The sequence below is a fragment of the Jaculus jaculus genome, chromosome 7, assembly GCF_020740685.1.
Source record: "Jaculus jaculus isolate mJacJac1 chromosome 7, mJacJac1.mat.Y.cur, whole genome shotgun sequence".
Classification (NCBI taxonomy): Eukaryota; Metazoa; Chordata; class Mammalia; order Rodentia; family Dipodidae; genus Jaculus; species Jaculus jaculus.
Genome location: NC_059108.1, coordinates 14,604,219 through 14,618,355, shown reverse-complemented (window position 1 = coordinate 14,618,355; position 14,137 = coordinate 14,604,219). Strand labels below are relative to the sequence as shown.

At 43.4% G+C, this 14,137-nt stretch overlaps 1 protein-coding gene across 1 annotated transcript in view; it reads left to right on the top strand.

Annotated features, from left to right (window-relative positions):
- N4bp2l2 (NEDD4 binding protein 2 like 2) overlaps nt 1-13,891 on the top strand; it is a 75,654-nt gene extending 61,763 nt beyond the window's left edge. Inside the window, exon 7 of the mRNA XM_045154328.1 lies at nt 12,186-13,891. Within this exon, the coding sequence (XP_045010263.1) occupies nt 12,186-13,722 (1,537 nt within the window). The 3' untranslated portion in view covers nt 13,723-13,891. The remainder of the gene's footprint in view (nt 1-12,185) is intronic.
- Nucleotides 13,892-14,137: the final 246 nt, after the last annotated feature.

The following is a 14,137-nucleotide window of genomic DNA, read 5'->3' as shown; positions in this document are numbered from 1 at the left end:
CTGGGAAACTTCATGGGGGCCAGGAGCTATTTAGCACCCATCTCGTGGTCTTGGCATCTCCACTGGGCCTCCACTGCAATCCATGGTTCATTCTCATGGCCCCATGGGGTCTCCATGCAGGCATCCAGCAAACCTGCTTCACACTGCTCATGGCCATTTCCAAAACACAAGACCATGTTGCAAACTCAATGACCCTTTTTTCAGCATTTCTTATACTCCACAATACCAGGTAGGGTGCCAATTTGTTAATCCAGGGGGGGAATAAAGCAGACTTTGATGAACAGGACACTCCTTGAGCACTCAGGCCCCTTCAAAAGAATCAACATTCATCCTGTTGCCCCAGTGAAGCCCAGCTGGCCCAAATTCAAAGGCTGTAATATCTCAAAGAATTTGCAGGTCAATAGGAAGCAATTTAAGCCCAAAGTTTTCATTTTTTTCTGTGCCATATCCCTCTGCTCACACCAGTTCATTTCTGCGCAAAGCAACCTTGCACAACTTCTTAGGACACAGGCATAAGAGCAAGCTTCTCATATAAACTGCTAGCCCAGTCCAAACAAAGCTCTTTCTCACCCTCATAAGCCAAACTTCACAGCCCACAGTTCTTACTGCATTCAGATCTTTCAACTCTGACCAGAATATTCCATCAAACTGTACTTACAGCCCTGCAAGGTGTCTCTTAGGCCAAGGTTTCAAATCCTTCCACATTCCTCTTGAAAAATCAGTTCCAAAAGGCCAAAGCTACACAGTCAGGTGTCTAGCAGCAATTCCACTCCTCGGTACCACTTTACTGTTACAGTCAGGTTCCCAGCTGATGGAGATCTGGAAATTAATGCCTCCTGGAGGGAGTGTGTTGTTGGGGGTGGGCTTATGGGTGTTATAGCCAGTTTCCCCAAGCCAGTGTTTGGTTCACTATCCTGTTGCTATTGTCCACCTTATGTTAGCCAGGGGGTGATGTCCAACCTCTGCTCATGCCATTTATTTATTTATTTGTGAGCAGAGAGGGGCAGCAGAGAGAAAGAGTGAATGGACATGCCAAGGTGTCTTGTCAATGCACATAAACTCCACTTTGTGTATCTGGGCTTATGTGAGTACCAGGGAATCGAACTTGGACCAAGGGGCTCTGTTAGCAAGTGCCTTTAACTTCTGAACCACCTCCCTAGCCTTCTCCAGTTTTGAAGGTTAGGGTTGTTTTTCTTCTTTTTTGATGGAGATACAGTCCACTGATACAATTTTTCTCCTTTAAATTTTGAAAATCTAACTTTCTTTCATTTAAATTAGCTTAAATTAGTCTTTGTGTTGGTTCCCTCCTGGATGGGACCTCCCATCCTTCAGAGACTCCCATGTGGCTGTGGTGTTGGGTTTGAGGTTTGTTGTTCCAAGCTCTGCCATGTTCTCCCTCTTTTCCTCTGTCCTCTTCTTCTTGATCTGCTTAGACTGTGTGGCCTCGTGGACCTATCTTCACGTTCACAAGTTCTGATGCCAGCCCAGGTCTGCTGTTGACCCTCCTAGTGACTGCTTTGTGTCCACTGTGCTGCTCTTCACCTCCAGACTTTCTGTTTGCTTCTTTTCACAGTGTGTCACATTACTTGGAGACATTGTTTTTTTATTTCATCTGGTTCTTTTTTCATTGCTTCCTTGAATTTTTTTTTTTTTTTAGCATATCTTAAGAGGTATGGTGGTTTGGTCCAGGTGTCCCCCATAAACTCAGGTGTTCTGAATGCTGGGTTCCCAGCTGATGGAGATTTGAGAATTAATGCCTCCTGCAGGGAGTGTATTGTTGGGGGCGGGCTTATAGGTGTTACAGCCAGTTTTCCCTTGCAGGTGTTCGACACACTCTACTGTTCCTGTTGTCCATCTTATGTTGGCCAGGGGGTGATGTCCATCTTCTGCTCATGCCATCATTTTCCCTGTTATCATGGAGCTTCCCCCTCAAGCTATAAGCCAAAATAAACCTCTTTTGTTCCCTCCACAAACTGCTCTTGGTTGGGTGATTTCTACCAGTAATACAAACCTGACTGCAACAAGTAGTTAATCAAAAATCTTCACCTTTTTCTAATAAGGTCAGATATCTTGGCATTCTCAAGGATAGATTCTGTTAATTTCTTTTTTTAATGTATGGACCATAATTTCTTATTTATTTCTTTGTTTTTGGTTTTTTGAGGTAGGGTCTCACTCTAGTCCAGACTGACCTGGAATTCACTATGTAGTCTCAGGGTGGCCTCGAACTCTTGGGGATCCTCCTACCTCTGTCTCCCAAGTGCTGGGATTAAAGGCGTGTGCCATCATGCCCAGTTAGTTCATAATTTCTTTGTATTTCTAATATTTGGTTGAAAATTAGATATTTTGTTTTTTGGGAGTTTTTTGTTTGTTTTGTTTTTGTTTTTGTTTTTCGAGGTAGGGTCTCACTCTAGCCCAGGTTGACCTGGAACTATATAGTCTCAGGGCAGCCTCGATCTCATGGTGATTCTCCCACCTCTGCCTCCCCAGTGCTGGGATTAAAGGCGTGAGCCACCACGCCTGGCTATTAGATATTTTGAATAATACACTTAACTGTAATCAGAGCATACTCCTTCCTAGTTTGTTGTTGATGCTGTGACTGTCCCTGTTTGTTTAATGGCCTTTCTGCACTAATCATGTGAGTCTGTATTCTTTGTGTGTGCCAACTGACGTCATTGTTCTCAGCTCCATAGCAGCCAGTGTTCAGCAGAGGCTTCTTTACATATCTAGAGCCACAGCAAAGACAAACCCCGTCAGCGCCAGCAGGCTCTGTGCCGTGTGTCTTATGCACCTTCGACACTGAGCCTCTGCAGTTGTGCTCTAATCTTTGCTTCTTGCTTGCGCAGTGTGGGGGTCAGCCAGAGGGAGAGCCTGAGGAGGTTTCAGGTTCTCGGAGCAGACACCCAGACATAGCGTATTTTTTACTTTCTAAACTGTTAGAAATACATAGGAATTTCTCTAAAGCCACATGCCTCTTAAGTTTGTTGGTTTGTCTATTATATATATCAGCTTTTATGCCTTGCCTCATAAGTAATGGCTAGTGTATTTGACTTTAAGTGTGCTCACCAATGCCTCCTACCCCACCCCAAGGGAGCTGCCTTTTTCCAAAGAGAGTTTCAAGTTAGTCAAAATAGTCATGAACTGTTTTAGCTCAGGAGTCATCAGAGGTGAAAGCAAACAGAATGACATGAGAGTAAGGTACTTCTCTGCCTCTGATACAAGAAACTGGAGCTGAACCGGGCGTGGTGGCGCACGCCTTTAATCCCAGCATTTGGGAGGCAGAGGTGGGAGGATCGCCATTGAGTCCAAGGCCACCCTGAGACTACATTGTGAACTCCAGGTCATCCTGAGCTAGAGTGAGACCCTAACTTGAAAAACCAAAACCAAAACCAAAATAAATAACTGGAGCTGAGAAGTACTTGGTTGTCTTTAGAACAAACACCAATAGAGGCAGCAGTAGATGTGTCTAGAGTAAATTAAAAGCACCAAATCTGGGGTTGGAGAGATGGCTTAGCAATTAGGGCAGTTGTCTGCAAAACCTAAGGACCCAGGTTCCAGTCTCCAGGACCCATGTAAGCCAGATGCACAAGGTGGCACATGCATCTGGAGTTTGTTTGCAGTGGCTGGAACCCTGGCATGCCCATTCTCTCTCTCCCTCCCTCCCTCCCTCCCTCCCTCCCTCCCTCCCTCTCTCTCTCTCTCTCTCTCAAATAAATAAAATATTAAAAAAAAAAAACAAGTCTCGCACTAAACTATTTTTTTTCTTCAAGCATTTGCCTGTTTCCTGTGAACCCTTGATTTGTGTTCAGAATTTTGATAAAGTTGATTCTAGCCATCTTTACCAATTACAGATTTTGAAGTTTGTTACTCTGTCAATTTTCACTGACATCACTCATGCATTTGACTTTTTAAAAATATTATTTATTTGTTCATTCATGAGAGAGAAAGAGTATGGGTTTTCCAGGGCCTCCTTGCACTGTAAACAAACTCCAAAGTTATGTGCCACTTTGTGGGTCTGGCTGTATGTGGGTACTGGGGAATTGAATTGAAGCCATCAGGTTTTGCAAGTAAGCACATTTAACCACGGAGCCATCTCCCTCATGTAGTTTATTTTTGAGTATTAGCTTTTCATCCTATAACATTTGCTCAATTTTGTTTTGTGTTGTGTTGTTTTTGGTTTTGAAGTAGGGTCTCACTCTAGCCCTGGCTGACCAGGAATTCACTATGTAGTTTCAGACTAGCCTCAAACTCACAGTGATCCTCCTACCCTGCCTCCCAAGTGCTGGGGATTAAAGGTATGTGCCACAACGTCCAGCTGCTAAACTTATAAATACTATTGATTTACTTACAGATTTTAAAAATTATCTCTCCACACTACTACGTCATCTCCAACAATAACATTTTGTCTTATAATCATTTCCTTCATTATTTTTCCTGTCTATTTTGCCTGAGTATTCCAGTATGATATTGATTGAAAATGGTCATAGTCAAATTTGTCTTATTGCTGATTTAAAGAAAATCTTCTGAGCTAGGCGTGGTGGTGCACGCCTTTAATCCCAGCACTTGGGAAGCAGAGGTAGGAGGATCACTATGAGGCCACCCTGAAACTCCATAGTGAATTCCAAGTCAGCCTGGGCTAGAGCAAGACCCTACCTCGAAAAAAAAAAAAAAAAAACTTCTGATACTTAACCCATTAGGAGTTAGACATAGTGGTACATGCCTGTAATACACCATGACTCCATGGTGGAAAAATAGAACCTATAATTCCGTTCAGTGTTTCTCCTTTCCTGCACAGCCCGCACCTGTAATACACCATTAGGATTATACTGGAGAGTAGCTATCTAAGCTGGGGACATTCAGTGTGCCATTGGTCTCTATCACTATTATGCAGACACAATGAGGAGAGTCTGTTATCTGTCATTAGTCACTTAAGAGCATCTGTAGTACAGCAACTGTACTAGAAGGGAGGGGATATGATCCCCATTTTATGTAGAAAACCTGTTTACAGGAGAACCTAGGCCTGGATTTTTCCAGCTATAGTCCTTCCACAAAGCTGTGAGACCACTTTTTTTTTTTTAATTTGAGAGCAATAGACATAGGGAGAGAGAGAATGGATGCATCAGGACCTCCAGTCACTACAAATGAACTCCAGATGCATGTGCTATCTTGTGCATCTGGCTAACGTGGGTCCTGGGGAATCGAGCCTCGAACTGGGGTCCTTAGGCTTCACAGGCAAGCACTTAACCACTAAGCCATCTCTCCAGCCCATGAGACCACTTTTAAAATCTGCATGTATTGCTCATGAAAGAGTATGCATGTGGGCATGGTTGCTATGTAGGGCTCTACAGTGGAAGATATTATTTCCCCATAAGTTTTTTTTTTTTTTAAATGAAGATCATCACTTCCCATGTTCTTTCTTTTGTCCATAATACTTTCAGCTTTATCTAGAGGCTTTCTCACCTTTGTGTTTTGGTCAAGTTCAGTTGGTCAGGTTAACCTGTCTCTGAGAAAGCATTCTTTCTAATTCTTGAGAGATACATCCTGTTCCTACCCATGTGCTTACATTCTAAGCCACCATCTAGAAATCAAAATCTTATTTATCATAGATGTATCACCGTCACTAAATTCTTGTTTCTTTTTTCCTTTCAAAAGCTGCAGTCTGTGCCTTTTTAACTCCTGACTTCCTCTTCATGACTCACTTTTATTTCGTAAGCCTCTTTCATTTCTAACAAGACCACTCATCCTTCAGTGAGTCAGCCCCAGTGAGATCAGGTTTAAAGCCTAGACAGCACTTTGGTGAACCTCTCACGCTTGATAGATCCATGTTCCTGCAAAAGTGCGGGTGCTGATTAATATCAGCAACATACATGTTCCAACGGAAATGACCACCATCATTACATTTCTTATCTCCCTGTAGCCTCATGAACCACTGTTACTGATTTATGTTTTCTTTTCCAGAGGGCCTGGCCCACTGTTACTAGAGGGACAGTAGCTCTAAAGAGCATCAGTGGGGAGGCATGGTGGCTCACACTCAGGAGGTTGGAACTGGAGGATTGCTGAGAGTTTATTTGGGAGGGAGGCTGAGGCAAGAGGATCAGAGTTCAAAGCAGTTGTTAATAAGGCTACGTAGTGTTTTAGAACAGCTGGTAATCTTGTTCCAAGGGGAAACAAATCCAGAATATGATCACTTCTCCCTGCCTCTACTCAGTGATGATGGACCAGAAGGAGCCTCTTTTGTCCTGTTCAGGTTGTAGGCCATCTACCCTTGCTTCCCCCCCTCCCCCGTTGTTTTTATGAAGCCTTGACATGAGACAGACTGGGGAGAGGGCCACCCTGCTCCAGAACTCCTACTTATGTATTAAGTTTGTGATCGAGTCTTTGGGGTGGCCCAAATACTGCTCTCATGAAAGGTCTCAATGTCTCAATTCCGGAAAGCTAATTAACTCTGTTTACATACAGCAAGGATTCGAGGATGAGAATAGGAAGAAGAAAAGAAGGTGTTTTGTATAATTTTCTTACTAAGGAGAAGCAGTTAGTAAGGCATGGGTCTATACAGCTAGCTAGCTAGCCTACCTCTGAAGTCTGCCATCACCCATGTGAACTGGGGAAAGTTCACTCACTGCCCCATTTCAGCTGTCTTTGTGAGATGAGCGTAACACTAGCATTGTCCTTACTTTACATAACTGTGAAGACTAGGGACAGGTAAAGGAATTCGTCAGTCCTGAGACACAGTAAGTATGCAGTAAATTGGTTTTGTTTTTTGCAAGCCAATTTTCAAAGAATTGTGGGTCTTTGTCTTTCTGATGGCACGAGATGGACAAACACTGTGGTGAGGGGCCATATCCTAGTAACCCCACTTCCCCGTATTTGGACTCTTCTTGGCCAGTTGAGAACTGTCTAGAGGGACAGCAGCTACACGTGCAGAGCACCTGCCTCCACAGAACCAGGGAGCCGGTGGTCCCGGACCAGCTCTGGGGCCGTCAGTTCTCACTCGACACGTGATCTGACGAAATCGGACAACAGCAGATCCCGCTCCCTGTCCCTCCTCACATCGCGGCAGCACAGTTCATGTTTAGACAGGTGGGAGAGCTGGTTTTTTCAGGTGACATACTAGTCTTCAGTGTGGAGTTCATAAGTGATGTGCACTGTGGACTTCAAGGAGAATGTTAATTGGAGTCATACGGAGCTGCCTGTGACCGAAATCTACCACCAACAAAGGGACACTTTCCAACACTTGAGTTCTCCGACAGCTGCTTCCAGGTGTTTCCCTTGCTGTTCTTTGTAAGGCAGCATCCAGGCAGGTGTGAACAAAGGCAGCAGTAATTAGGAGACGTAAACACCTACAAGGTAGCCATATGTCCTGTCTATGAAAAGTTCTCTAGCCGCATAGAACACTGGTCAGACCAGAGTAGGTGTAACAAGCTCATTGGTTCAGTACTGGGCCTGAGAACAAGCAACCTTTTCCTCACCATTTTTCTATATTTATTTTGTTTGCTTACTTGCTTGTTCTGTTGTTCTATCCCTTATTTTATTTTATTTTATTTTTTGGTTTTTCAAGGCAGGGTTTCACTGTAGCACAGGCTGACCTGGACCTCACCGTGTAGTCTGAGAGTGCATTTTGATCACCATCCCTTGCATTGCCTCCTTGTGCTCTCCTCCCACCCTTTCTACTGGACTTCCGTCTTTCCAAAGACTGCTCCTTGACGGGTTTTCATTCCGTGTCTCTCTTCCTACCCTTTCCTGTCTTCATTGGCACTGTCACTGACTACTCGGTGTGGAAGAGAGGATAAGTAGACTTGTATATTCAAAATTAGAAAATGGTGAAAATCCAAAATAAAAAATACAAAATGGGGCTGGAGAGATGGCTTAGCAGTCAAGGCGCTTGTTTGTGAAACCTAAGGACCCAGGTTTGATTCCCCAGTACTGGCATAAAGCCAGATGCACAGGTGACACACGCATCTGGAATTCACTTGCAGTGGCTAGAGGCCCTGACATTCCCATTCTCTCTCTCTCTCAAGTAAATAAAATATTTTTTTCAAAAAAGAAATAAAATTAGAAAACGTCTTTTAAAAGCCAGGCATGGTGGTACATGTCTTTAATCCCAGCACTGGAAGCAGAGGTAAGAGGATCGCTGTGAGTTCAAGGTCGGCCTGGGACTAGAGCTAAGTGCCAGGTCAGCATGGGCTAGAGTGAGACCTTACCTTGAATCCTCCCCACCCCCACCAAAAAAATAAAATATCTTTTTTTGTGTGATTTTTTTTTTTAAGTAAGGTCTCGCTGTAGCCCAAGCTGACCTACAGTTCACTATATAGTTTACAATTCACTATATAGTCTCAGGGTGGCCTACTTCTGCCTCCCAAGTGCTGGGATTAAAGGTGCATGCCACCACACCCACCTTAGAAGCATATTTTTCAAAAATTTATTTATCTGAGGGGCTGGAGAGATGGCTTAGTGGTTAAGGTGCTTGCCTGCAAAGCCAAAGGACTTCAGTTCGATTCCCCAGTACCCACGTAAGCCAGATGCACAAGGTGGCACATCCATCTGGAGTGCGTTTGCAGTGGCTGTAAACCCTGGTGCACCCATTCTCTCAATCAGTCCCTCTCTGTCTCTCTCCCTCTCCCTCTTTCCCTCTCAAAATAAATAAAAGTAAAAACTAATGGGGCTGGAGGGATGGCTTAGTGGTTAAGGCACTTGCCTGAAACACCAAAGGACCCAGGTTCAATTCCCCAGGACCCACATAGCCAGATGCATAAGGGGGCACATGTGTCTGGAGTTTGTTTGCAGTGGCTGGATGCCCTGGAGTGCCCATATTCTCTGCCCCCCTCCCCCATTTCTCTCCTTCTCTCTCAAATAAATAAATATGTAATTTTAAAGATAAATTATTTATTTGAGAGAGAATGGATACACCATGCTTTTCACTGTAAACAAACTCCAGACATATGCACTACCTTGTGCATCTGGCTTACATGGTTCCTGGGGTCTCAAACCTGGGTTCTTTGGTTTTGCAGGCAAGCACCTTAACAAGCCCCAAATTTTATTTTGTTTTAGGTTTTTTCTTTTCTTTCTTTTTTTTTTTGGTTTTTCGAGGTAGGGTCTCACTCTAGCCCAGGCTGACCTGGAATTCACTATGGAGTCTCAGGGTGGCCTCGAACTCATGGCGATCCTCCTACCTCTGCCTCCCGAGTGCTGGGATTAAAGGCGTGCGCCACCACGCCCGGCTGTTTTAGGTTTTTTGAGGTAGGGTCTCACTCTAGGCCAGGCTGACCTGGAATTCACTATGTAGTCACAGGCTGGACTGGAACTCACAGTGATCCTCCTACCTCAGCATCCTGAGTACGGGGATTAAAGGTATGTCCCACCACTCCCAGAAAGAAAAAGAAATTATTTATGAGGCGAGACAGAGAACTAGCACCAGGACCTCTTGCCGCTGCAAGTAAATTCCAAATGCAGAGCTGGAGGGATGGCTTAGTGGTTAAAGCATTTGCCTGCAAAGCCAGGGGACCCAGGTTCAGTTCCCCAGGACCCACAGCCAGATGTACAAGGGGGTGCATGCATCTGTAGTTTGTTTGCAGTGGCCAGGGGCCCTGGCATGCCCATTCTCATTCTCTCTCTCTCCCTTTTTCTCTGTTAAATAAATTAATCAATTAAATAAAAAATGTTTTATAAAAGAAACTTCTAGATGCATGAGTAACTTTGTGCATCTGGCTTTATGTGAGAACTGGGGAATTGAACCCAGGTCAGCAGACATTGCAAGTAAGGGCCTTGAACTGCTGGGCCTTCTCCCCAGCTCTAGAAAATGCCTTAAACCTTGAAAGGGATCAAGTATGGTCCTTAACATCATTTAAGATGAGATCAGCCTGACTGACGTCTTCCTTCACTTATGGGGGAGTTATGGACTTCTGGTATACTCGGTGACAATACTGTATCTCTTTGGAGGGGGGAGTTTTCTTCCTGAGCATTGTAGGATGGTTGCCATCCTCGCTTTAGTGCTAGATGCTGCTAACACATTACCAGTCACTGTAACAACCAGAAATGCCTTCACCCATTTCTAAACAGCCTACAAAGTAGGGATGTAGCCTGTTTTAGAACCACTGCTAGTTAGACAGTTAGAAACGTCACACAAATTCTGGCTTAACTGCTCACTATTGACCATTGTATATAATTTGATGGAGCCGCATAGTTGTCATTGTCTTTCTGTCTATGAAACCCAGTCATTAAAGCTTCTACAGTGATCCCATTCTGAGACTGTACCAGCCACGTCTTGTCTTCCAAAATGTAAGGTGTTACTGTAGCAGTCACCCAACCAGAAGCAGCAGGTGGAAGGAAAGGGTTTGGTTTTGAGAAGTTTCATCATGACAGAAAAGTATGACAGAGTAAACAGCTTTGCCATCACTTCTTGTCATAGCAGAAGGCAGGAAGACAGACAGTAAGACAGCAAGAGTGAGAGCATTGGCAGGTGGGCTAGACTTTAGAACCCCGGGGCCTGATCCTTGGTGGCACACCACCTCTAGCAAGGCCCCACCAGACAGGGACCAAGAAGGAGGCTTCATCCCAAACACCTGAGGCTATGGAGGATATTTTATGTTCAAATCATCACAGTTAAAATTTTTAACTATTTCATTTCAAGGAAAGTTTTGTTGAGATTTGAACAGGAATACAATAAACTCCATCAATTCATTAAAAAATATTAGGTATGGGCTGGTGGGATGGCTTAGCAGTTAAGGTGTTTGCCTGCAAAGCCAAAGGACTGAGGTTCAATTCCCCAGGACCCACGTTAGCCAGATGCACAAGGGGGCACATGTGTCTTAGAGTTTGTTTGCAGTGGCTGGATGCCATGGTGCGCCCATGCTCTGTCTTTCTCCCTATTTCTCTGTCAAATTAGTAAATAAGATATATTTTTTAAAAAAATACTAGGCTTTACATACACATCTGAGATATCTTCTTTAAAGTAAATATTAGGTATTCATAAAGTTGTTAGCTTATGAAATGAGTATGAGTATGAACTTTAGCTTAATCAATATACATTAAGTTTTATAAGATTTTAATTTAAGGGGAGAAAAGAGAATGGGTGCACCAGTGGCTTTAGCCACTGCATACATACACCAGAAGCATGCACCACCTTGTGCATCTGGCTTTACATAGGTCCTGGGAAATTGAACATGGGTCCTTTGGTTTTGCAGGCAAATGCCTTAACCACTAAGCAATCTCTCCAACCTGATTTTTAAATTTCTTTAAAAGTGATTTTAAAATATAGTACAAAAAATATATATAGTACAAGGGCAGGGAGTGGTGGTGCACGCCTTTGATCCCAGCACTCGGGAGGCAGAGGTAGGAGGATCACTGTGAGTTTGGGGCCAACCTGAGACTACATAGTGAATTTCAGGTCAACCTGGGGTAGAGAGAGACCTTATCTTGAAAAAAAAAAAATTTATATGTATCAGGGCTGGGGAGATAGCTTGATAGCTGAGTGGTAAGGCATTGCTTGCAAAGCCTCCCAGTTCAGGCTCAGTTCCTCAGTCCTCACATAAAGCTAGGTGCACAAAGTGGCGTATGCAATTCATTTTCAATGGCAAGAGGCTCTGGTATGCCGACTCATGATGTTCTCTCCCTTTCTCTTGCATTTTTTTTTTTTTTTTTTTTTTTTGGCTTTTCAAGGTAGAGTGTTACTCTAGCCCAGGCTGACCTGGAATTCACTATGTGGTCTCAGGCTGACCTCGAACTCACAGGGATCTTCCTACCTCTGCCTCCTAAATGCTGGGATTGAAGGTGTGTACCACCACACCCGGCTTTTTTTTTTCTTAAGACATGTATTTATTTATTTAAGAGAGAAAGATGCAGCTATACTTAGAGAAAGAAAATGAGTGATTTATTTATTTTTATTAAGAACATGTTTGTATGGATACATCATGTGTCGGTACTATCTTTTCCTTCCTCCCTGCCCCCATTCCATTGGGGGCCCCCCTTCTTGGGGTTGCTAGTATTCCTCATGGGGTTGTGGGTTATGCATTATGGGAGCAGCAGTCAGTTATTGGGAGGCAATGCCTCTGGGGAATTTTTCAAAAACTACTTTAGAATATAGTACACAGTACATAGGCACTCATACTAATGATTTTTGCTTATTAAAAGATAGATGTTAACATTTGCTAATGTTATAAATATGTTATACATTTTATTCTTTTATATTTCAGAGAAAGAATTTTTAAGAGAAGTGGACACAGATTTGGCAAAACCAAACAGAAGAAAAGCAGATATGAAAAGCATAATGTTCTTAGTGAAATCATGGGTGTGAACTCATTTACACCAAGAAACCATGAGCCATCCCAGAGAGAAGAGGAAGATTTTGAAAAGATCAGAAAAGAATCAGGGTGTCTCATTACTGGCAGTGTACAAAATGAAGCAGGAGATTTTATGAATGGCCATAAAGAAAAACATTGGCAAAGGCCAGATCCTGCAGACAACTTGCAGAATGTTCTGTCTGTAGCTGAGATGAGTCACACTGTAAAGAACAGCCTCCCTCAGCAAGAGGGTGACTTGTGTCTAACTGCGTCCTCAGTGCCAAATGGAAGTGCTGCTGCTTATCCCGTGTGGACTCCACATGGTTCCTGTGTAGCCAGGGGTGACTCTACAGGTGTGGAAGCACAAAAGCATACGGGAAGTAGGCATAGCTTCACCTTAGATGCCCCTGCCCAGGACATAGTTGCAGAAACCCCACGCTCATTCATGAAGACGGTAGATACCGTAGATGAAAGTCACCCAGGTGAGCCAGTTCTGTGCCAGCAATGGGGATCCAGAGCCTCAGAGAACGTTTTAAAAGAACAATCAGGACACACAATTCAAAATGATTGCTGGAATTTTTTCACAACTAATTTATCTGGTCAAGAATTACAGCTAGGTTCTGAAAGTCACCCATACTTTGGCATCTGGCCTGAAGGACCTCATAAGTTTGTGTGTGAACAGAGACCAAAGAAAGATAGATCACAGAGGCTGAGCTGTCCTGAGAGCAGGGAGCAGTCGGTTAAGTTGATAACCATTTGTGAAGGAGCATCAGAACCAGCAAGCAACCCAGAGGTCTTGACAGAGGAGAGCCTACTGGTAGAAAACAAAGACTTAGCACTCACTGCAACTACAGATACTCCCAAGGACCCAGAAACAACTGTCTCTGGAAGCTGCTTTTCTCAGGTGGAGATCCCAAAGCGAACCTTAGAGTCAACAAAGAAGCAAAACCTTCACATGAGGCTTTCCGATTGGCCATCTGACTGTGACTTACCGGGACCAACTCTTATCTATGCAAAAGAAAGAGAGAACAGTGGCCTGTTCACAGAGAAGCATGGACCAGATGCTGTTTTAGGGGAGAAAGGTAGCATTTCAGAAATAAGTAGCAAAGAGGAGAAAAAGCAGACACTTACGATCTTTGATCATCATCTATTTTACCTTAATGTTGTCAAAGATTTCCCTCCAAATACTAGGCAATTTTATTCTCATTACCTGCTTCTTAATAGACTAGGGCATGCTGTGTATTTTTATAAAAATCCTGTTTCTTCTCTTGTACTACATTACATATCTAGCTTTTGGGTGGTGTCTTTCAACAACAGAAAAACATTTTTGACTTTCAAATCTCAGAGAAGAGTAAGAAATAAAGTAATTGGTGTAGGGCATATTTCTTCAGAAATTTTAAGTAGCCAGCCTAATCTTTTGTGCTCTTTGAGGGTTACTTCTGACATCTAGTTTTTAAATGAAAGTTTAAGCAAAAAGCTGAAGAGATGAGAACCCAAACCATCATGTGATGTCACACAATGAGGATAACACGGTTTAATGAGCTATGACTCTAACTCCCTTGGGCTACTGTAATGGCAATGGTTTGCTTTTCAACTAGTAAGGCTTCTTGGATCTGGAATTCTAGTGAGTCGATACTTGGATTTATTAAACATGAAAGATCCAGTTTGAGATACTCAAGTAAGCAAAGGTGTTTCTTCCTGCCTGGTGTTCAGGATTCCTGCAGTCTCTTGGTCTTGCATTGCCTTTCAGCAGAGAAAATGAGGAGCCATAGCCAGCAGCACTGGACTATCAAAGCTCCCATCCCTTGCCACCAAGTCTTTTAAATGCCTTTATCTTTCTAATTTCTACCTTTTCCTTGTTTGGC